The following is a 24277-nucleotide window of genomic DNA, read 5'->3' on the forward strand; positions in this document are numbered from 1 at the left end:
TGCTGAGGCTGGCCTTGAACTTGCAATCCTCTTGCCCCAGCCTCCTGAGTTGCTGGAGATTCAGGCACGTGCCACCACACCTGGCATTTTCTTTTTTGCTTGTCTTCCTCTTCCCCCTTCCTTCCCATGGTCCTCCCAATTCTGCCTCCTCATATTCCCAATTTTGTTAGCTTAGTATTTATTTTTTTCCAGGTTTTTATCCATGTGCACATACCATAGATTAACATGTGTACTTAAGTATGTCAAAGATTGTGAAGTATCTGAGATTTTTACCTGTTACCATTTCATTAACACTAGCAGGAAACAGGAGACTCCTGGGTCAGGAGTATAACATTTGCTCTATTCCTCGACCCCAGTCTCTGGATATGGTGACCCTTACACATGCAGTTGGTTACATGAGAGCAAATTTAAGTTTAGGGAACATGATTTAATAATACACCAACTAATACACCAACTGCCCTCTGAACTTTCCTGATTTTTGCCCTTGCAGGAAAATATTCTCTTTATTATTCTGGACATTAAGCCACCTTGTCCTCTGCTATCTTCCAAGGCTATTCACTAGACAAATATCCTTGAAAAGATAGTGCAGAACAAAGCATCCAGTGTCAGCTAGTGGTAAAAGTGCAGAAATTCCAGCGACTCATGGGGAATACTATCCTAACAGTACCTACATACTGTTATTCATTCATTCATTCAACAAATATTTTTTTGAGCGTCTGCTGCCTGCCCCAGCACTGCTGCAGGCATAAAATATCTCGCCTTCCACAGAGCTTGAGTTCTAAAAGTGGGTGGAAATAGATGTTTAAAAAATTGAAATAAAAAATAAATAAAAGTAACAGCATATTAGTAACTGGGAAGATGACAAGTCCCATTGACAAGATGAGCAGTGGAAAATGGGACCTTATATACACCTACCCATGAGATTTCTGCTCATTGCTTTAAAACAGTGGGGACCTTCAATGACCACTGATGTTGGCCAATAGCTTACTGTGTGCCAGTCATTCCTCTTCGGTTCTTCGTGTCTTGTCTCAATTATTCTTATCATGGTTTTTTGGGGGCAGCACTTTACAGATGAGAAAACTGAGAATCAGAGAGATTGAGTAACTTTTTCAAGATTACATGACTGAGAAGAGGTGGCAGGACCAGGATTGAATCCCAATGATATGGAAGCTTCTAAGTCCATGCTCTTAACTAATACACCTGCTACTCTCTGAATTATATGTATTTTCTATTCCGTATTATTTTCACTCCATAATACATTACCTGGCATAGCTCTACCCATTTTTAAATGGTGAACACCATTTAAAACCCATGTCATTGATACATTACAATTTATTAGTCAGTCTACTATTGATGAACTCTTAATTTATTTCTAGTTTCTTCTAAATAGTGCTACAAAACAACAACAACAACAACAAAACCCCTTTTTATATACTGTAATTCACAGTGCTTTAATTCTGTGACTTACATTTTCAGTAGGAAGATTGCTGATTCAAAGTGGATGTACGTTGATTTTGACAGATGTTTTCAGATTACTTTTGAGTACTATTGCTCTTAATACTATCTGTATTTATTCCATTCTGTCACCAGTGATGAATATGAACATTCCTCTTATAACCAATACGACTACTCTTTTGGATTTGCCAGTCTCTTAGATATAAAGTGATATCTTGTTGTTCCTTTGGTTTCTCTGAATAATGTACAAGTTTGGAAGTTTAAAAATAGGTTTGATAGCCTTTCAGAGTAGTTCTCTGAATTGCATTTTTCAGGTCCTTTGCCCACCTTTCTATTGTGTTTTTATCCCCTTAATTGTCAATGTAGCTGAGATTTTTGCATGTCACAGATACCTTCTGTCTTCTAAACCTTTCCCCCGTAAAACTACCATTTGCCTATTAATTTTGCTTAGGGTATATTTGTCATATAAAAGTTTTAAGTTCCAAAATAATAAATAAATTTATTTTTTTCCTTTAGCCTCTAGTCTTTGTTCTTGGTAACAAAGACTTTCTTGATCCATTGGCTTAAACTTTTCAGAAAATCTCTTAGATGGTCTTGGAGACTTCTTCGAGTTTTCAGTCTTATTTTCACACATGTTATAAATTTTGTATCATGAACTATACCCATCCAACTGGAACCAGAACGATCTTGCCAGCAGCAGACCTGGCATATCATGCTGGTGCGTGCATGTCCTCAATGACTCCACATCACGTGTGGGATAAACTCCAAGGACCAGGAGATCTGGCTTCTGCCCATGTCTGGAGTCTTAGTTCCCTCTCTGAGTCTCCTTACATTCTGTGCTGTAGCCATCTCACATTAATTATAGTTCCCTGAATGCTCCACACTTTAATTAATGAATAGAATGTGAACGGCAACAGCTGGTCTTCTCCCACCATGGCCAGGCTGCAAGGATTTGCTGGATTTCTATTCTGAATTAATTAGGTATCCTTTTTATGAAGCTCCCTGGCAACACACACACATTTTGAAAAGCAGGGGTTATCTTTGTGCCTGAGTTTCCATGGTGCTTTAGGATACTGGCCTAGTTTTCCTAAAATGATTCTCTGCTGACATTGAACCCTCAGACAGCAGAGGCCCTGTCTTCATGGATTTTTGTAACAGGTATTCTAAAACTTGTAGCCAGGAACTGTTATTCAGGTATGATAAGATATGAAGACGCAGAGGAGATTTTCATGGAGGAAGAAGGTGGTACTCATAGGTCTCTAGAAACAGGGGCTGTGGCACCAATGCGGGGTCGCATGTGCAAGTACCATGGTCTGTCGGGAGGCAGAAGGGGCAGGGGACAGCACGGCTCAGAGTGCTTATTAGAGTTTCCATGAGAAGAAATGGGCATGGCCTGGTGGGTCTGCTGAGTGAGCTTAAGCCTGGAGAGTTTGCATGATTCTGGGCTGTAACAGTTGTCCCGTACCTGCTCAGGGTGATGCAGGATAGGGAGAGCATTGACTTGGTGTGAGAGTTTGATAGAGGAGGTGGTTGGGTGTGGGCCCAGGACTGTTGGTTCGTGTGTGGAAGGTGTGCGGGTAGGGAAGTCATCCGCCCTTTCTAGGAATGAGAGGGACAGTCCCTCCAGGATCAAAGCCCCAGCTGCCAGAACATCAAGAACACAGAAACTGATTGTTGACTACAACACTGCAAGGAGCGCGATTCTGGGCCTCATTGCCTCAGGGAGGATACTTAGGCCTGTGTCTGTCTCCCTGTACCCAACTCTGGCCTTCAGGATGTGTCCTTTTCAGCAGATTATAGGATGGGGTTTTTCCACCTACAAAGATGATAATTAAAACGTAACACGTTTCTTCTATCTAAATAAAAGGAAATACTGCAGAGTACGATGCATTACTGCATGTAGGCGGCTCAGAGCTGATGGCCCTTGTGTCTGCAGAAGGGTGAAATGATTTCCCAAGGTGGTCAATACATACAGCGTGTATTCTGGAAAGGGTCCCTGTCATTCTGCTTCACGTAAGAACAGCACGTGCTTCATCCTTTTCCTCAAGAGGAGAGGCGTGAAGGTTTAGTTAAGGTCTTTGGGCCCAGAGTTAGCCAGCGGCCACAGCAAACCCTCCTCTTCTAGAAGAGGCGAGGGAGTGGAGTTAGAGGATTTCTGAGGGGGCAGAGAACCCCTCAGATTATTTCTCCTAATGGACACTAAAGAATGTTAGACCAGAAGAAAACAGGTTAATCTAGGAAAAGGCACCGGGTCCTGGGTGTTGGCAGCTCCCACCCCACACATTCCCATTGCATTTCCAGATGACAGCTTGGGTAATTCAGGACATCCTCTGGGTGGCTTGATTTTAAGAGACTCACATGAGTCATCTGAAAACCTTTGGTCCCTTAGGCAGCTAATTAAGACACTCCTTGCCTCAAACTACTTTTCCATCTGTTTTGCTTTTGTAGGAAAAAATAATGAAGAAATTACACTGTGTCACAGGAAGATTTTTTTTTGTGGCCCCCCCAATTTTCCAGTTGACATCTCCAAACAAAATTATTAATTATAAGTATGGAAAACATGTTAGATTTTAAAATACTGTGTATTGGGAAAATTTGAGGTGACTGTTTTATATCTTTCCTCTTATGACAAATTTTTCATGAATCTCTGCCATTCAACATTCTGTGTTTGTTTTTTAATGTCATTTCCTCTGTCACCTACCTGTCCAACACACTTTCCATAGTGTATTCATGGCTGCTTCCAACTTCCCTGTCTGGTGTTGTTAGAATTTTCTTTCTTTCCTTTTTTTTTAGTGGTGCTGGGGACTGAACTCAGGGCCTTATGCATGCAAGGAAAGCATTCTACCAACTGAACTATATCCCCATCCCAAATTTTCTTTTTGTTTTGTTTTCTCACATACAAATTCTGCATCTATTTGAAAACCTTTTCTTACTTTTTATAATTTTTTTGTTCATTTGTAGTGCTGGGATCAAACCCAGGGCCTTCTGCTTGGTAGGCAGCACTCTACCATGAAGCTATACCCTGTACACTACAGCTTTCTTTCTTCAAACTCTTGAATATTTTACAGTTAAGTTTCTGTCTATCTGAAGATACATATATACATCTCCTTCCCTATGTCTTATTATGTTGCTTTCCTCCCAGCTCATGCTTTTAGAAAAGGAACCATGTGTGGTATTTCTTCCCAAACCTTCATAGAATTCCATCTGTAACAGTACTTAATACACACTAGTTTATTATATTTCATTTTTTAGTGGCTATATATTTTTCTTTTTAATTGTTCAGAAAATTAAAATCAGTTCCATAAATGTTTTGTTTTTTTTTTTTCAAGTTGTCCTCTCTTGCTGAGAGCTGTGGATTGAAAAAGAAATAAGTCATGGTTCCTGTTCTCCATGCATTTACAATGTAGTAGGGGTGGGGTAGGGATTGGTAGCTGCAGCTGGTAAAGACATGCACGTAATTGATTCCTGCAGACTCTAGAGCTAGCATGCAGAACCAAGAGGGCAAGGCTGTGGTGTGTAAGTAACAGCAGGGACTCCTGGGAAAATGGTAACTGGGCAAAGGCAGCAAGACGAAAATAGTTTCTTAAGCTCTTTTCAACTTGTCTCTTGGGCCCATAAACTATGCCTCATATTCTTGATGGAATATTGTGGAACATTCTACTACATCCATAATCTTAATTTAAGGCCCAAGAAGTTACTGTAATAAACAATGTTTGTCCGATGTCTTCTAGTTTTCTCATTTTAAATTCAATAAAATTATTTCTTATCACATAAATAGGAACCCATCAACATGACATCAAAAAATAGTCACAGCGTATCAAGGGAAGCAGATTTTCAGTTATTTTTAAAATAGCACTGGGCAAGAACTCCACTGAAGGAGCTAAATTTTATTTAGAATGCTATGTAGCTAGAGTTATAAACTTCTGTTGAACTAAGGTGTAAACTTAGCATGTCCTCTGCACCCTGAGTACCCGACTTTTATGTAAGAGTTCAGTGACCAGTTGATAAGAATTTTTGGAGAATGTCAGAATATGACAGCAGTTCAGCATAGATTCAGCTTAACATCCTCTCTCCAGTGTTTATAATTTAGTGGATGGTAATTGAAGTTCATAAGTAACTTTTGAATCAGCAACAAAGACCACGTTCTATTGAGTGTATTTTGGAGTTCTGTATTTCATTAGTTATCTAACAACTATGGTTGTGAAAGCCTTTGGCAACCAGGTGGCATGTGGAATCCTTTCACGAGAGAGGCAGGATTGGAAATCAGGGACTTTTGACTGTCATCCTTGATATGCTACCTCCTACCTGGGTGACCTAGTAAAGCCACATGGTAAATGACTTTATCCTGTATTGGTAAAGTGAAAGGATTGAGGTGACAGAGTATTTTTCTGTATATTTTGACTTTATAATTTATATTCTAAATTCTTCCAAAAATATTCCAAGGGTGTTGTTGATCTTTACAAAACATAGCAAACGAAACACCTACTGGTCATAAATAGCTTAGAGCAACTAACAAAATGACTTCATGCCACTCACTGGCAAGTCACACTAAAGTAGGACTGTACATTCAGATGTCTACAGAGACTGGGAAAGTGTTCTTGTTTTCTTTTGCTGCATAAAAATCTGCAAAACTTAGTGGTTCAAAGCAACAGCCATTGCTTTATTTGATTTGTGGGGTAGAAATTTGGTCAGAGCTCATGGGAGTGATTCTTTTGGCCAGTAACATCGATGGAGGTTGCTCAGTGGTATTCAGCTGGCAGATGGGCTGATCTGGAGGGTCCAGGAAGCCTTCACTCAATGCTAGGCTTGGTGGGAGGGGAGTCTGAAGCTGGGCTCATTGCCACCATTCACTGCAGTGCCTGAATGTGGCCTTGCAGCATGGAAGCACTGGGGTGGCTGGACAACTTACATGGCCATTCAGGACCTTGGGAGAGTGTTCCAAGAGACCTGGATGGACAAGGCTTCTCGTGACCTGGTCTTGTAGTTCCAGAACACCACTTCTAGAATGTTCTATGGATCATGTAAATCACTAAGGCCCAGATTCAAAAGGAAATGAATCAAACTTCACCTCTCCATGGGAGGAGAAAGAATTTGTGATCATTTTGATTGTTTATTTTTATTAATATTTTGGGGGGGCTGCTGGGGATCAAACCCAGAGCCATATGTGTATCAGGCAAGGGCTGTACCACTGAGCTATACCCCCAGCTCATGATCATTAAAACTTTTTTTTTCATTTTAATTTTTTCTTGTGATAAAATGCATACAATTAATGTCTTAGCTCTTTTTGAGTTCATAGTTCAATAAGTACATTCACACCATTGTTCACCTACCACCACCATCTAGCTCTTTTTATCTTGTAAAATTGACACTCTGTCCCTATGAAGCAATAAATCTTGCTTTAGCTACCTCATTTGGGTGGAATCACACAATATTCGTCTTTCTGTGTCTGGCATATTTAATTTAGTATAGTGGCTTCAGGGGTTACCCATGAAGCATATAACAGGATTTCGTTTCTTTAAATGTGAATAATATTACATCGTGTCATATGCCACATTTTGTTTTTCCATTCATCTGGTGATAGATACTTGGGTTGTTTACACCCTGTTGTGAGTGATGCCGCTCTAAACATGCGTGTGCAGATCTTGGCCATTTTTAATCCATTTAAAATGGAGTGGACTAAGATGGGAATAAGAAAAATCCTAGCGAAAACACCACCAGTCTCAGCCTCACAGACAATGGGCAATTGGGATTGGGGGGGCCTGGGGTGAGAGGGGACCATGGGATATTGGATATGGGGCTGATCTGAATGGGCAGTGCCATCACTACTGGCAGATGATGGTGCTATGGGAATGAGAGCTAGAGTTTCCCCACTATATATTCCAATAGAAATAGGCATTATAGATTTTTGTTTAAAATTTCCCAATTTTGAGATGCTGTTCTCTAAACATGAAAAACATTTAAAAGATCACAAGTCAAAAAAAATGTCTATATAATTTGAGATCTCTTACTAAAGCACACTGATCAATAAAGATATGTAAATGATTGCTATAAGGGCCTTATCTGTTCCAAAAGTGGAGATAAGGGGTGGCAAACTTTTTCTTAAGGGAACAGATACTATTTTAGGTCTTGTTAGATCCATGGTCTCTGCTACAACAATGTGGCTGCTCAACTACTCTGCCACTGTAGCCTCAAAGTAGCCAGAGATAGTATGTAAATGAATGGATGTGGCTGTGCCCCAATATATCTTTACAAAAGCATGTGGCCTGCCTTCCATAGTTTGCCTACCCCAGGTGTGGATGAATTAGAGAGGAGGGGCATCTGAAGAGAGTTTCAAACTATAATTCAAAAATAATTACAAAGGACTGGTGGATGATGGGAGGATTGATTAAATATAGTACATTAATAAAATGTAATGCAACTATTTAGAAAATAATGAATCAGACCTTTTTGTTCAGCAGCAGATGATATTTTAAAAAAATGGTAGCCCTTTGACATGTCACTTCTCCTGTTAAGATAGGATCTGTTCTCTTTGCCATTGAAATTGTGCTTTTGTGACTGTCATGGCCAACATTATAACAGAAGTAATCCTATGTGATTTTGAGGCTGGGGCATACAATAGTGTCCACCTTTCTGTTGGGAACACAACCATGTGATTAGTGAAGCCTCTAGCTTCTACATAATCATTCTGAGGGAGCCCCTCAAATGAGTGAGCCTACACATAACACATTCAGAAGGATCACATAGAGGGGCCCTGGGATAAGATAAAATCCATGCCAGCCATCTCATTTTCATAACCCCAGCCACCATTTGACTGTGAAAGAGTCAGGTCCCAACCTAGTCCTCTGGAATCTGTGACCCACAGAAACTATGTGAGAAAATACTGATTGCTATTGTTTTAAGTCACCATTTTAGAGTGATTTGTTATGCATAATGAAATAGCTGGAACATTGGGGAAGAAAGATGAAAAAACTACTATATCATCAGGTGAAATTAAAACAAATGAGTACAGTATCTGTATGGAAAGATATACCCCAAACTGTTAAATACTGCCTCTGGGGAATGGAATTGTGGATCCCAGGTGGGAGGGAAATACATACTTTTCATTTGGCATTCAGTGTAATTTGAAGTTTTTACCATGTGTCTATGTGACTTGGTATTTTTTAAGAACTAGTTTAAATTTTAAATAAAGTCAAGAAGGATAAAGTTAAAATTTTCTTAGTTCACAGGATTTTTTTTTAAAGCTTCTGATTCCCATTAACTTAGCATCTACAGAAATCAGAACTATGTGCAGTATATTTTTAGACTCTTCACAAATTCATACGGGTGCAACCGGGGACTTTTTTTTTTTTTTTGTACACCAGCTCAGATTTAGAGATAAAAGAATATATTTAATCATGAATAATTTAGAAAGAAAATCTGCTTCCAGAAATAACACAAATCAAAGTCAACACTTCATCTTAATTCATGGTTTTAATTCACCTTAGGTCCCTTTTTTTGAAAGATCATGAGATATAAATTTTAATTTAAAAAACCCAACAGGTTGTTAAGCTATGAAGATCATTATCATTGTCATCCCCAGTCTAATACCCGTCGTTTTTACTGAAATATATTAAATATTTTTAATGACATCATTTAAAAGAAACATTTGGTTAATCTTAATGGACTCTCTTTTTAATTCAAATCACATCTGTGTAGAGAGACAGACTTTGTCCTAAAGAAACTGGAGTTTCATAAAAGAATGTTGCACCATCCAGTTATTTCTGAATTCGGGAGTTATTTCCTAAATTCCAAAGTTTATTCCACACTTTTGGCTTTGTCTTTAGTTCTGTGGATCCCAGAAGTGGATGTGATTCTAGTGACATATTCAAGCCTTCCCAATTTACAGATGAAAAATTATGCAAAGGTGATTACCTTGTTAAATTACTGTAAAACGGTGATTCTCAAACTTGAGTATACCTCAAGATCTCTTGGGCAGCTTGTTAGAAGACGGGTTGTGAAACCATCCTCTGGGCTTCTGATTCTGTGGCTTGGGATGGAATCTGAGACTCTACCTTTCAATCACATTTCTGGGTTGATGCTGCTGCTGGTCTGGTGGCTACACTTTGAGAACCAGTGTTTTGAAATCACTCTTTGTCAGACCAAACTGGGGAGTTTCTTTTCCTGTTTTAGCTAAAATTATTTCAATAGGCTATTTATTTATTTACTTTTTAACCTCATCCTTACTTAGCTATTCTCTATGTGTTATCTTCCCTAACTTTCTAAGACACACATGTCCCCCCAGCATTTTCCCTAAGCTGTTTCAATTTTGTCTTTCTTTCTCCAAGACTGGAAGCTCTGCCATAAACCAATACAGACACCAATGTTCTTGACATGCTCACGTGGAGCACCCCTACTGCTCTGTTCTTGCTCGTGATCTTGGCTCTGATGCTTGCAGTTGGCCCCCCTGGGGGTATTTGAATATATTCTCAGATCACTTTATGTGCATACCCACTTCTCTAGTGCATCTCAGAAGACATCTCTTAAGCTCTTTGTGGTTTGCTGGGCTGACCATCCATGATTTTACTCAAAGGTTTCGAGTAACTTGTTTTAAATAGAGTTACCTTCTGTGGTGACCCTTTAGAACAGGTTTATGATTGCCCTTCCTACCACAGGGATAATATGCCTTGGCATCAACAGATTGTAACCTTGTATGTATTTTGAAAGTGAGGCTAGGCTGTAAATAAAGCAGGTGAAGATTGAATTGCTCAGATGTTGCCCAACAGCAGAGAGTCCAGTTCCATCAGAGTAAGCTGACTCCATTCAACATTTATGGAGGCCTGCTGTGTGTCACAGACTAGGCTGAGATTTGAGCACACAAGGGTGAGTAGGCCCGTCGACACAGAGCTGCCAGGCAGCCTCACATGATGATAGCAGGTGTGCACTTTGGAGCAAGTGGGATTCAAGTCTCTTTTTTTTAAATTTAAAATATTATATTTCAGAGATTATATAAAATTGGAAATACTTGCTATAAGTACAACTTAAAAACACTTTATTATTTTGGGAAGAAAGGATTATTCCATAAGTAAAATGCATGATTTGGTTATTTTTACTAATTTGCCTGGTAATGTCAATATTTTAACTTTGAACTACAAAAAGCACTTAGATCAAATATCATGTGTCTTGTTTTACAAATGAGGATAGCAAGACTCAGACAGGTAGAAAGTGCAGAGCCAGAATTAGAATCTGGCTCTTAGTATTCTCATCTAGAGATTTTTCTTACTTACTTCACTGAACAGTGAACTTATGAAAGTCTGGAATAGAGAAAACACAAGACCTAGGCGCATAGGACATCTGATAAAACAATGAAGAATTACAGCTCAAAGGTAATATGCACAGGAAAGAATGCAAATAACACCTCCCATCTCTTTTTTTTTTTTTTAGATTCCTTAGACCTTTGTAGGAATCTTTTTTTTTTTAATTGGTTGTTCAAAACATTACACAGCTCATGACATATCATCTTGCATACATTTGACTCAAGTCTCATCTCTATGACTTGTTGGTCTGGACAAATATGTTCCCTCATTAAGTTTAAGTTTTTGCCATAAAAGCAAGAGTAAAATACCTCCTTTGCATGTCTGTCCCAAGACTACACAATGTCTTAGTCTGCTTGGACTTTCATAACTACAGACTGAATGTCTTACACAGCAGGAATTTGTTTTTTTTATATTTCTGGAGACTGAAAATTTCAAGATCAAAGTCTAGATCTAGCAGGGTTTCATCAATGGTGAGGGTTCTCATCATGGCTTGTAAATGGCCACTTCTTGCCGTGCACTTATATCATGGCCTTTTCTTGGTGTGTGCACTTGGAGAGAGAGAGAAAGAGAGGAAGGGAATGGAGAACGTGTCTCCTCCTTGTATGAGGCATCTTCTCCACTGTGTCCTCTTCTATGAGCACTAATCCATCCTGAGGCCCTGTACTCATGACCTAATCTAACCTTGGTTACCTCTCAAAGGAGCCACCTACAAATATCACCACATTAGGGATTAGGGTCTCCGCATATAAATTGAGGGCAGCACCCAGTCAGCTCATAACACACTTGTGAATTGCTCAGCCAGTTCCTGGGGTTAGAGAATCCCTCTTAGTAACACCTTTTCTCATGGATATATCCTTCCTTCTTTGGGTTTCTGCTGCCAACTGTCTTAAGACATAGCACTATTGCAGAGACTAGAAAAAACAGTGAATAGTTTTACTGGAGTGTGGGGGGGTCTTAAATCTGCATTGTTAGCAACTACTCTTATCAGAAGCTTTAGGGATAAATTTAATTAGCACAATCTTAGATTTTTTTTTTCTAGGAAAATTCCCCAAAAGCTCTCTTGAGTTTAGTATTGATTCTTATTTTATAATACCATAATTACAGTCCAGATGGGGAAGCTCTTGCAGATAGTGTCTCTAAATGGATATTGAAAGGAATTTGAAAATGTGAGAATCTTCAGGCATGTTCTCATGTTACAAGTTGGTGATCCTGTAAATGTGATCTCCAAGTTGATGAAAGTATTAAATATGTTACGTATTTCTAAAATTCTGATAAGTATTGATCTATTGAAACGAAGTGTCTTTTCTGTTAAGTTGGAAATCTTCACTATATTCTCTTGTTCAGATTAGTTTAAAAGAGTTGCTTGTTGCTTCTGTGTCGTGAATTGATTATTCAGTCAAGGTTGTTTTTACACATTAAGTGAGTTAAAAATGGGGTCATAGGGATAACGAGAGAGAGAGAGAGAGAGAGAGAGAGAGAGAGAGAGAGAGAGAGAGAGGAATCACATGCCAAAGGCTCTCAAATGGAATATTGTTTCCCTTCATGGAAAAATGCCTACATCTACCCCAAAATGTTTTCACCATGTTTCCATGCATCAGGAAGAATCCTGTTGTTTTAATTTCAACAGAAAACCAAGCCCTTGATGACAGAATTCTCGGTGAAGTCCACCATTATTTCTCGTTACGCCTTCACTACAGTCTCCTGCAGGATGCTGAACAGGGCTTCTGAGGACCAGGATGCTGAGTTCCAGATGCAGATTCCAGCTTCAGCTTTCATCACTAACTTCACCATGTAGGTGGCATGCTGGCGAGAGATGGAGCTCTGTGTGGGGGTGGTCCAGATTTGTGTGGGGGAAGGATTTACATCCCATTAGACGGTGTGTGGATCCAAGGGCTGGTTCTCCTTCTTCTTTCCTTCTTTGGTTCCTTCCTGCCCACCTTCCTGACTGCCTTCATCTCTTCCATTCTACCTTCCGTCCCTCCTTCCTTTTCTTCCTCTTTCTTTCCCACCCCTTCCCCCTCCTGGTCCACTCTGGGCCAGGCTGTCTTAGGGGTGATTGATTTACTTCTAAAAAAAAAAGCCAATGTTGCTTGCTCCAGAAATTCCAGCTGGGAGAAATAGTCCATTAACAAGTAAATAAACAGTCAATGACATCATCTTGGGCAGTGGCGAATGTTGTAGTATAAAGATGGCAAGTAAGATTGAGAGGGGCTTCCTTAGGAAGGGAAATGAGGGAGGGAGGTGAGAGGGGCCATGGTTAGACTGAGACCTGAATGAGACAGTAGGAAACCTCTGACATACTAGCTGAGGTTGTTTTCTGACTCAAGAGGTAAAAATTGGCAAAACAGGGGAAGCGTTGGGTTTAATTTTGGTCTGGGCAAGAATCAAGTTGGTGAATCTTCATGGACGTTTGAGCAGTTATGATTTTCTCCTGGAGAATCAGAGACACCCTGGGTTGGGTCTTTTGAAAATTGCCCTTGATTGAAATGAGTGGTTTAAGGCTAATGCCCTTGTCTGGAATGCATTTAATCTGAATATCTAAGAGGCAAATAAAAATATTTTCTAGGGTTGTCATGGTTCTGAGAACCATGTTTGAGTCTGTCTTGGAACTGCAAGCTGGTAACATAGCTGTCTCTCATGTTTCAGGATTATTGGAGAAAAGGTGTATCAGGGTGAAATTACAGAAAAAGAAAAGAAAAATGGTGATAGGGTAAAAGAAAAAAGGAATACAACCACAGAAGAAAATGAGTAAGTATTGTTTAATTAGGAATTAAAAATCCGGTTCTACAGTGTCAAGTTTTCTACCCCTTGGTCTATTTCCTGCTGTCTTCCAAATATTTTTTCTTTTTTTAATCGAAGTAATAAGTACACATGATTAACAATATAGTAGATGAACATTGGTAATAAAAAAGATAACTTTATTACACCGTTCCTTGGTTTTTACTTCCTAGAACATCTGCTTCCAATATTTCTGTGCTGAGTTTTCTTTGTAGTTACCTCCTAACTCTAAAGTGTATGATAGTGTTGCTTTTTCTTGATTTCTTAATAAAAATAAAGACACTATCTGAAGAAGGAGGATTTAGCAAATTTACAATAGTCCTACTTTCTCTTTACGTGCAATATTTCCATATTATTATTTTCTTTCTTCTTCTGCTGATGAAGTGTTTCCAGCCCCCTAGACGTTCCTTCCTATCTTTATGTGAGGATTGACCCCAGGACGTCATGCATGGGGTGGGAGCACTGATCTACATTCCCATCCCTGTGGCTGCTTCCTAAATGATGACATTCCTTTTCTTACCCTTCAGTCTACCTCTCTTTATTCATTTCTTGAACTCATCTTTTGTCACATAATCATTGACTTGTTACATTTTCATTAATGTTATTAACGTTTAAATTCTGATCTATAATGATATTTGTATTCTTTGTGAACTTGGAAACAAGTATTTATTGAAAATCAGCTATTTATTGAAAGCTAATAAATAGCCTTTGCCTTTCAATTACTATATCAACTACATTAACAGAAGAACAGCCTAGCCTACACTAATAAGATTACATTTCCCCCTCAACCAGACAAATGTGAAGGCCTCTGTTCCCTTTGCAGAGAAATGATCTAAGTACCTAGATTAAAATGGCCTAAACTTGTAAGCGTGATTTTTTTTTCCTCATTAATAAAAGGACACAGCTTTGAGAAAGTTAGTTCTTTAAAATCAAAGACCTTCAGAACCTTTGTAGTCAGTTTGTAAGAATGGAACATCTTGCTCTGGTCTAAAAGACCTAAGTCATTTTGATACTGAAAGCAAATGAGGTTCAGAGCTTCAGATAAGGCATTTTCACATGCAGAATTCCACGTTTATCTTAAAAAAGTTAGTTTCCAAGGACACAGAACTTTGGGTCTCCTTCTGAGTCCATGCTGGCGTTAATGGCCTCACAAGCACCCCTCCTTTGCTTGGTGCCTGTCCAAACTCGGCTTTATTGATTTTTTACCTACGCTCTACCCTTCCCCCAATCCCATAATAACCCAGTTTCTGCCTTTGTTTGGTGAGATGCCTCGCAATGCCTCTGGTATGTGGTCTGTCTTGCTGCAGCAAATTATTAAACCTCACTTTGTATTCTGCAGCTGCTTCCCAGGTTGTCTTTATCAATTTTGTTCAGAGTCAGCCACAGCTTACTTTAGTTGGATCATAACATACAAGTTTCTGTTTTGTTTTTTTTCTGGAGTTTCTAATTGCCTTCCTCTTATGAGAGAGAACTTAATTTTGTTACTATTAATGTTGAGCAAGATACATAATTCATTTGAAATGAGGACAAAATGAATAGCCGTAACCAAGTTTATGGAAGCAATGACATCTACATCATCCAGAAGCCTGGCCAACAGCAATTGGAAGACATCACCGATTGGGAGGCATTCTGATTTCAGAACCATTAAAACATGAAAACATGGCTGTCTCCAGATCCATGGATATTGTTATTCCTTTTGTGGCCTCATTACAAAACATTTACCCTGGAATCACTTTTCATTTTTTTGTGGGTTGGTTTTGTGATTTCTTGGATTCCATATTTTTTTTCTTTCTTGGTTTTCACCTTTACTTTGCTGAAATATATTCTGAAGTAACTTCCTCAGAATGAGTGTGTGAGCGATAGATTTTCTGAGCCTTCGTAATATTTTATAATATTGTATGGAATCAAAGGTCACAGTGATTTTCATTTTGAGCTTTGGGGTATTGCTTCAAGGCCTTCAACATCTAGTATCATTGCTGTTGTCTTTGGTGTGATCTAGTATCATTGCTTTAACATTTCATCTGGTAGTGTGATATTTTACCATAATGGGTTTAGCTATCAATCCTTTTCTGTTCATTCTACCCAATGTTCAGTGGAACTTTTCTATCTCCGTATTTCTGTCTCTTTTCACCTCTGGGAAATAGGAGTACAAGAAGTCTATTGGCTTATTCATTCATTCTTATATGAATTAGAATTATTTCCCCTTTATTTGATCCCCTTTCTTAGTCTTATCCTCTTGGGTCCTCTTGAACTCAAAGTCAGTAGTCTCTCTGAGATTATGCCAAACAAAAATCTTTGTTTTTTTCCTTTAGTGCAGCCCCTTCCAGTATGTCCTGAGCTATAGAATTCTTACTCTATACTGAATCTCCCAAGTCTTCTGAAATACGTTATCTACTCACCTCTCCTGCTCTCCATCCTCTGGTGGTCAACCCGCCATCTTGAATCAGAGAACCCTCACTCTGAGTACTGAAAGCATTTGGATTAGTTCGTATTTTTACAAACTTTGCAATCCTTTATTTTGCCTTAAACACATCCACCAAACTTTACCAAAGCGAAAAAACTAATTATGAATTAATTTGTCCATCCTTGTAGAGAGAGCAGTGAAATTCACAACTTGACTCCCCTTTCTCTTTGCCCGCTTAGGTCTGTCTCTGGTAGAGGTAGGAAAGGTCAGTTTTTGAATTCCCTTCTATTCAGGATTTGTTTGTCCTTGGGCAAGTCTTCAACTTCTTTTAAGACTCATTTTTATTTTTCCAGTATAAGGACTCACCCTGCTGTGCCCACTGGTCTTCTTGGCATCCTGATTAAAAGAGTATGGCAGGTGTCCTGAGGGAATTGAGGAAACCTGGCTTTTTCTACTCTGAACCCTACCTGTGGCCTCATTTTCCTTCCTGACAGGGAGAAGGGGGCTGATATGTTCAGAGCTTCTCTAGTGATTCCCAGCAAGGACAAAGCCATCTTCCTCCTGAGTTATGAAGAACTTCTGCAGAGAAGGCTTGGGAAGTATGAGCACGTCATCAGTGTGCGACCCCAGCAGCTAGTTGGGAGACTGAACGTGGAAGTGAATGTTCTGGAGAGGTCAGGCATCACGTCCTTGGAGGTGCCCCCACTTCACAACAGCAGGCAGAAGGGCAGTGGGAGAGGGGAAGGTGAGTACCAATTGCTGGTTGTGCTCAGATCTTCTGGGTCAACTCAGAGCTGCCACTAGGCACTACAGAAGTCTGTAGAAGGAATGGCACCCCTTCCTCAAAGGCTTGAATTTTTGTGGAAATTGGAAAGATAGCAATAAAACAAAGACAATGGCTGGTACATTTTATTTTTTAAGGATCTGTGGCCTCTATCGGGAAATTAAAAGATGTTTTCAGTTTTTTTTTTTTGACACAATAATCCCACTCTTGGGAATCTATGCTAAGTAAAACATCTAAAATTTTATTGGGCATAATCACATGCAGGAATCTGTGTGGTAACATTTATTGTAGCAAAAACATTTCATCAGCCTAAATATTCAATGATAAGAAGATATTAGTATAATACGATGCTAATCACGATTCAGCATGAGATGGGAGAAAAGAAAAAACTGTACATATAAATTTATATGCACCTCTGGGCATGGTGATGTGTACCTTAACCCCAGAAATTCTGGAGGCTTAGGCAGGAGGATCACAAGTTCAAGGCCAGCCTCAACAATTTATGGAGGTCCTAAGCAGCTTAGTGAGATCCTGTCACATCATCAAAAGGGATGGGGATATGGCTCAGTGGTAAAGTACCTCTGGGTTCAATCCCTAGCACCAAAAAAAAAAAAAAAAGGAAGAAAGAAAAAAAAATTATACATGCAAAATTGTGCATATTGTAAAATATGTTAGTTGTATTAAAAGTTGAATAGAAAGTTTTGTAAAAACAATAGTTTTATGTTAGGAACATGGGATTGTAGGGTTGTTTTTAAAAATCTATTTTTAATCATTCAATTATATATTTTTTTACAATTAAATAATGAAAAATGTGTTCTGTAGGTGACAATGTCATTAGCAGGATCATTCAGTGTAGGTTCTTCTTAAATTCTTATTTTTGAAAATGCATTTCATTTATTGAAAATATTATGAATCATTATTGTCTAATTTTAATCACTATTAATTACAACAAATTAGTTTATGTTAGATATTTACTTGCATTGAGCTCTGTAGTTAATATATCAGTAAAGTTTATTGTCAAATTGGATGATGAGACAGATATATTAAAAATTTTTTTAACAGATTTGGAATGACACGATTTCAGGAAGTCATGACATTGAAAATTGTGAATGACATTGGAGGGTAAGAAGAGAAATGACTAGATAAGTGGAATAAAAGAATATAGGCATTTAACATTTTTCAAAATTATTTAAGGCCTAGAGCTGGTATATGGAAGAACAAACAGAAGGGAAGTACGTTCCCCACCCCAGCCCACAGTTTAAAGACTTTATATTGAGAAGTCATGCACCCTCAGGGACTGTGCAATCCCTGGCTCTGGGAGACTCAGGTCCTTGTTGTGTGTTGACTCCAAACCCTGAACTTGACACCCACAGATACAGCAAAACCATTGCCAGGGTCTCTGACATTCAGAAACGGATTGAGATACAGCAGTCATTCTCATGTCATGTTGGTGGTAGTCATGTGGTTAGTGGATTTTAGCTCAGTTTTTGACTACTATGGCACCCCTAGAAGCCAGCTTGCACACCCATACAGTGGGCCATGGTGAGGTGCAGTGTATGTACAGCCTCTGGTCCAGAGTAGAGCTTGGTAACTGGATTGTTGTTGTTGTCATTATTATGATCACCTTATATTTACTATCATTCTCTGCACATCTTACCCCCTGTTAAAGCTCATAGGTGGCTTGGAGCAGGCCTGTGCATCTCCTTGAGGGATTTAACCCAGTGCCTTTTACATAGCACATCACTGAGTGTTCAAATCAGAGAAGAACAAACAAAAAAATAGCCAGGAATGTTTTAAAATTTCATTTCTCTAATCATAACTTAGAGGGCCAAATGACAGAAGCATTTTTTTAAGGGGAAGACAACTCTCTGAGTTGGTAGGATCTTGTACAGGGAGTGGAGTATCTGAAGTGCTCTGGGTGACACAGGGTCAGTGAATGTGTCTGTAGGAGATTCTGAGGGAAGCTTTGCTAGTCAGCAAAGTGTGTTTTTGCCTAATTTTCTGAACCACTGTGATTCTTCATAGCTGTGTACATTTTGTAATGTATATGTGTATGTGTGTACGTGTTGTGCTGCATATGTGTGTACATGTGTTTATGAATGTGGTGTGTGTATGGATGTGTTGTGATGTATATGCACATGCATGTGTGTGTGTGTGTACATGTTGTGGTATTTGTACGTGTGTTATTCTTGGAGGGGTTAATGAATTATAATTGTTGTTTAAAACATTGCTCACTGTTTATGTTCAGGCCCTGTTAGAATTCAGGAGTTTTTCCAGACCATTGATCTCTTGGGATCTGTTTATTTTTTTTTTTTAAATTGTTTTTTTAGCTCTTCATACCCATGCAGATACTCTGCCTTCCAGAACGTGGTGGTTTCACAAGTGCATCTCAGAGCCAGGTGCAGTGGAGTGATTCCCTTGTTGCTGTTCCTCATTCCCATCTTTTTGAGCTCAGCTGTTATTTTTCTTGCAAAATGGTAGCCCCAGCAGCGTGAAGCACAGGATGTTGTGATTTTTGTCTGGACAGTGTTGAATGTTTCCAAAATAAATCCAGGGTAGAGATCAAACTGGGGGTTGGGCCTGCACCAGATCTTGAGCTGTAACTGTGTGAATGTGCTCCAAGGCAGAACATGACTCTGGTAGATCTGGCTGTGGTTAAGAAATCAGACTTCTGCAATTTGTCTAAGCAAACCTCTGACCACTGGACCTGGCTTCATCTTGAAGGCTGCATCTGGAAGGGTTACTGTGTGTGGGGTACTAGACTAAGCATGTATGCCATGTTAGCTCATTCCGCCTTTTTATTAGACCCTCTTAGGTCAGGTTCTTTTAATCCTCACTTGATTTATGAAGAAACTAAGGATTGACGTGGTCCAGCAATGTGGACAGTGTCTCATACTTGATTATTAATGGAGACAGAATGTAAACAGATCCATCTGACTCCAAGTTCATGCCCTTAGCCATTGTACTGTACTACCTTCTCACTGAACAGAATATTTTAAATTCCTGGGGCATGAATCCAAATTCCATATCTCTTCCCAGTTAAATTTAAAATTTTTTTAAGGTTAAAAGCAAGATGATTGGGTTGGGATTGTGGCTCAGCGGTAGAGCACTCACCTACTATGTGTGAGGCCCTGGGTTTGATTCTCAGCACCACATAAAAATAAATAAATAAAATTGTTGTGTCCAACTACAACTAAAAAAATAAATATTAAAAAAACCAGCAAATGATCTACCTTTGCCTCAGTTTCCTTGTTAGATGAATCAGAATTGGATCCACATCTATTGAATTATAAATTAACAAATCTTTTCTCAATGTAAAAGTCAATTGTGGAGATAATTTGGAAACTAAAGCATTATAATTTCAAGATTATTAAAAGATTTAATACATGTGTAAATTTTCACTATGACAGATCCTAATGACCAGTGGTAAGATGAATAAAATTAAGTGAGAAGTAAGAGACCTTACCTGTTTTAGTCTTCATTTGGCTTTACATCAGTGACTCTCAAACTTGACTTTTTCTGATAGTAACCTTGAGAGGTTGAAAAATAAATCCAGATGGCCAAGCCCACTCTAGTTAGGTGAATTAGTGTTGTCGGGGCGGGGAGGGAGGTAGTTTCTAGGGAGCTGTATTTTTAGGTTGCAATTCTGCTTTTACAAGAATAACTTAAAAATTTATATGGACTTTAAAAATTGTTAGTGATTCATAAAGTAAAAGAATAATGCTGAATATTTTTCTGCCTCTATGCAGGTATGGTTCTAATGACTCCATCCTTTATAGACCTTTATAACATTTGCCCATTTTAAGTGTAGGGTTCAATGCTTTTTAGTACCTTTGCAGGTACATCAACAGGTATACTGATAAATGAAATGTGGAATATGGGCATGAGGAATATTATCCAGGCATAAAAGAAAGGAAACACAAATTTATGTTACAACATGGACCTTGAGAACATTATGCGAAGTGAAAGAAGCAGATTCAGAAGGTCACAGACTGTACTATTCCAGTTATTTGAAATGTCCAGAGTAGGCAAATTCACACACGCAAAAAGCAGATTGGTGGTTGCCAGGGCTGCAGGGAGGAAGGAATGGGGAATGATAGCTTAATGGTTGCAGAATTTCTTTGGTGATGGTGGAAATGTTCTGGAACTTAATAGACGTGTTGAATGTACAATTTTGTGAATGTACTAAATGTCACCGAATTGTACACTTGAAATTGATTATTATTTGTGAATTGTACACTTGAAATTGATTATTATTATTATTATTTGTTGTTGTTGTTGTTCTGTGAGCTTCAACTGAGTTTAAAGGAAAGGGTTGTATCCTAGATTGTGATAACCCTGCTCTCTCAGTGCCCTGGAAGCCAATTTCCTGTGCTCTTGAGCACTTAGCTATGCGTCATTTACATGCCTGGGAAAGCAAATAATCAGAGTAGGTGGAACTTGATGTGTGGCTTGCATTTTAATCATATCACCCTGATGTACGCTGTCTATAAAATTTTGGCTTTCACATAATCCTTAACACAGAGGAAGCTTAATGAGCACAAAGGGAAGCACTGACAACAGCTTCATTACTCTTTATGTTGGAAGGTGAATGTAAAGACCCTACAGCTGTCCTGAAAAACAGGCCACACTTCCCTGCAAGTTCAAGTCACCGCTGATCTGAGATGAACACAGTGTCTTGAACTTCATAGATGCCTAATGAGGAGTTGAATAGAATCTGTTTCAAACTTTTACTTATGTCTTTTTTTTAATACCTTTACACCATGGCTCTGTGCTGTCAGGGCTCTTTGGGGGCTGTAGTCTCAGACCCCTATGATTGTGTCTGGGATACAGTGGGTGCTCAATAAACATTTGTTCAATGAACCAAGGGCTAAATAATTATTGACGATGAAAGTGCCCCTGGGTTTTCAACATTTTCCTGGCTTACCTTGGTGAATTTTGCTTCATTTTAGGCTTAACTCTTATCTTGTTTTGAAGGAGGAATTAGAGGAGAGAATTAATAATTCACCTTTGTTCCAGAAGACTCTGGTTCCAAAAATCTAGATAAATACCACTTTGCTGGGGTTGCTAGATAAAATGCAGGATACCTTGTTACATTTGAATTTCAGATAAATAATATGTGCCATGCAATATTTGGGACATACTAAAAAGTTATTCATCATTTGAAATTCAGATGTAACTGGACATCCTGTATTTTGATTTTCTAAATCTGGCCTCTCTCCCTTATTAAAGGGCTGCATTGTGATTCACCATTAAGGCCCATGTACTGCATTCCTCCCCTGGCTCCACGCAGCAGCTGGAAAGGCATGGCCCTGTTTGGCCTCTAAAATCTCTGTATATTTGCCAAGAAACAATTTTGTTGTTATGTGAGAGTTTCCAACATTGTTCAGCACAGAAATTATTCAGGTATGAATCATTTGGCTCCAGAGTTGGTTTTGTTTTGTTCCATAATGTCAGTGTGCAAGCCCACATTATCTTGTGTGTTCTGACATCCACTACAGTCTGGCCAGGGACACCTGGGAGCAGGATGGTCAGAGAGACCTGGGAGATTGTCACAGGGGCTTGGGCCTCCTCTCTTTGGCCTGATGGCGGGGGCCAGCCCTATGAGACTGCACTCTTTGCTTCTTCCTGTTTCCTGTTATCTTGACCTGGTGTGTGAGGTGGTTACTGACGACCACAGCTGTGGCTGGAGCCAGAGATGGTCCAGGGAATGTGACACCGCTCACCAAGTGCATAGCCACCCACTTTCACGATGAAGCTTCCATTCTCTTGAGGGGCTTCTCTGACCATTTTCCCAGCTGCTTGCTGACGTATTGGCCCTTTTCACACTAACTGTCCAACAGGCCTGTCTTGAGCTCTTGCTGCGTTCCCATCACTGAACCAGATGCCTAGAATCTAAACGACATGTTCACTGCCCTTGAAGAACTAGAGTCAGTAATAGATTTTTTTAAAGTTTTTCATTGTGATAAAAAAGCACATAACATAAAATGTGTTGTCTTCACCAGTTCTCAGTGTGCCGTTCATTGGTGCTAAGTACATTTCCGTTGTTGTTCAGTTGATCTCCTAGATGTCTTCATTTTCCCAAACTGAAGCTCCACGTGCGTTAAACAACTGCTATTCTCTCTCCCTGCAGCCCCCAGCAGCCCCCATTCTGCTTTCTGTCTTTCTGAACTTTAGATACCTCTTTTAAGTGGAATCTCACAGTATCTGTCTTACTGTAGTTGATTTATTTCACTTGGCATGTCCTCAGTGTTCAACCATGTGGGTCAAAATTTCTTTCCTTTTTATTATATTTTGTTTGCCCATTTGTATTAACAGATACTTGGATTTTCTTCCATTTTCTTGGATCTTTTTTTTTTTCTTTCCCCAGTGGTGGGGATCAAGCCCAGGGCTTCATGAATTCTAAGAAAGTGCTCTACCACTGAGCTACATCCCCAGCCAGTAGGTCTTGTGAGTAATACTGCAGCGAATGTGGGCATGCAGGGATCTTTTTGAGATTCTGCTTTCAATTCCTTTGGACATACCCATAAGTGGAAGTGCTAGATCATGTGGCAATTCTATTTTTGGTGTTTTGAGGGACCACCATACCATTTTCTATAGCCCCTGCGCCATTTTTCATTCCCATGAATAGTACACAAGTGTTCTCTCATTTCTTCATATCCTCAACACTTGTTAATTTCTGTTTCTTTGGATAGTGGCCATCCTAATGCATGTGTAGAGTTAGCAGTTTTGAATAATAAGAAAACAAAACTGTTGTATGATTGAATCTATAAAATGTCACCCAGTTTTTCTCAATGACTAAGCCCTGTTCTGCCTGCCTGTGAGAGGACAATGTAAAGAAATTTAACAGAAATCTCTTAATCTCATGTTTCTTTGGTGCTGTAGCACAGCTTTTGAAGGATTTCATGTGACTCCATTTGAAATCCTTCAAGCAGGTATTAGATTCTCAGTGGACGTAAGATGCTGTCAGGCAGGGATAGTGCCTATTTCGAGAATTAGCTGGCATTAGGACAGGCGCATCTGCTGAAGGATTTGCACGTTTTCATGCAGAGTCTGGCTTGGGAAGTTGGTCAAATATGGAAGCTGAAACTTGATAATGTGTTATTTAGGAAGAAAGTACATTGAATAAATAGTGAAGAAAGCTAATATGCTAAGACATCTGGGCAAACATTGCTTAATTATAAGAGTCAAATTTGAATCCTGTCAGCTGTAAAATTGCATTTTTATTCTATTCCATATATTGCTATCATATCTACATGATGCTGTTTTCCCAAAAGTATTTAAAATACCAATCATCAATATTGGGGAGGGGTCCTTTCCAATAAAAGAACTGTATGTAATAAATTTATGAAATAACCAATTTTCCCCCTCTATATTGCTTCAGTGTTACTAGTGTCTCTTCCAAAACTGTGCTGATTTGCATGAATTTTCTCTTTATTGCCACCACCAAAAGATAGTTACCTAATACACACAGTACTTTTGACTGCCCTAAATTTAAGAAATTGCCTCATTGGATTCCAGGTGAGCTGGTACATAAACAAACACAAACAGTTTAGCCTCTTT

The 24277-nt window shown here is 39.1% G+C and overlaps 1 protein-coding gene across 1 annotated transcript in view; it reads left to right on the forward strand.

Moving 5' to 3' along the window:
* ITIH5 (inter-alpha-trypsin inhibitor heavy chain 5) overlaps nt 1-24277 on the forward strand; it is an 80345-nt gene that overhangs the window by 9431 nt on the left and 46637 nt on the right. Inside the window, exons 3-5 of the mRNA XM_081298194.1 lie at nt 12376-12539; nt 13395-13496; nt 16425-16675. Coding sequence (XP_081154320.1) covers nt 12376-12539; nt 13395-13496; nt 16425-16675 — 517 coding nt within the window. The remainder of the gene's footprint in view (nt 1-12375; nt 12540-13394; nt 13497-16424; nt 16676-24277) is intronic.

Source organism: Spermophilus citellus, assembly GCF_964194105.1.
Source record: "Spermophilus citellus genome assembly, chromosome: 6".
Classification (NCBI taxonomy): domain Eukaryota; kingdom Metazoa; phylum Chordata; class Mammalia; order Rodentia; family Sciuridae; genus Spermophilus; species Spermophilus citellus.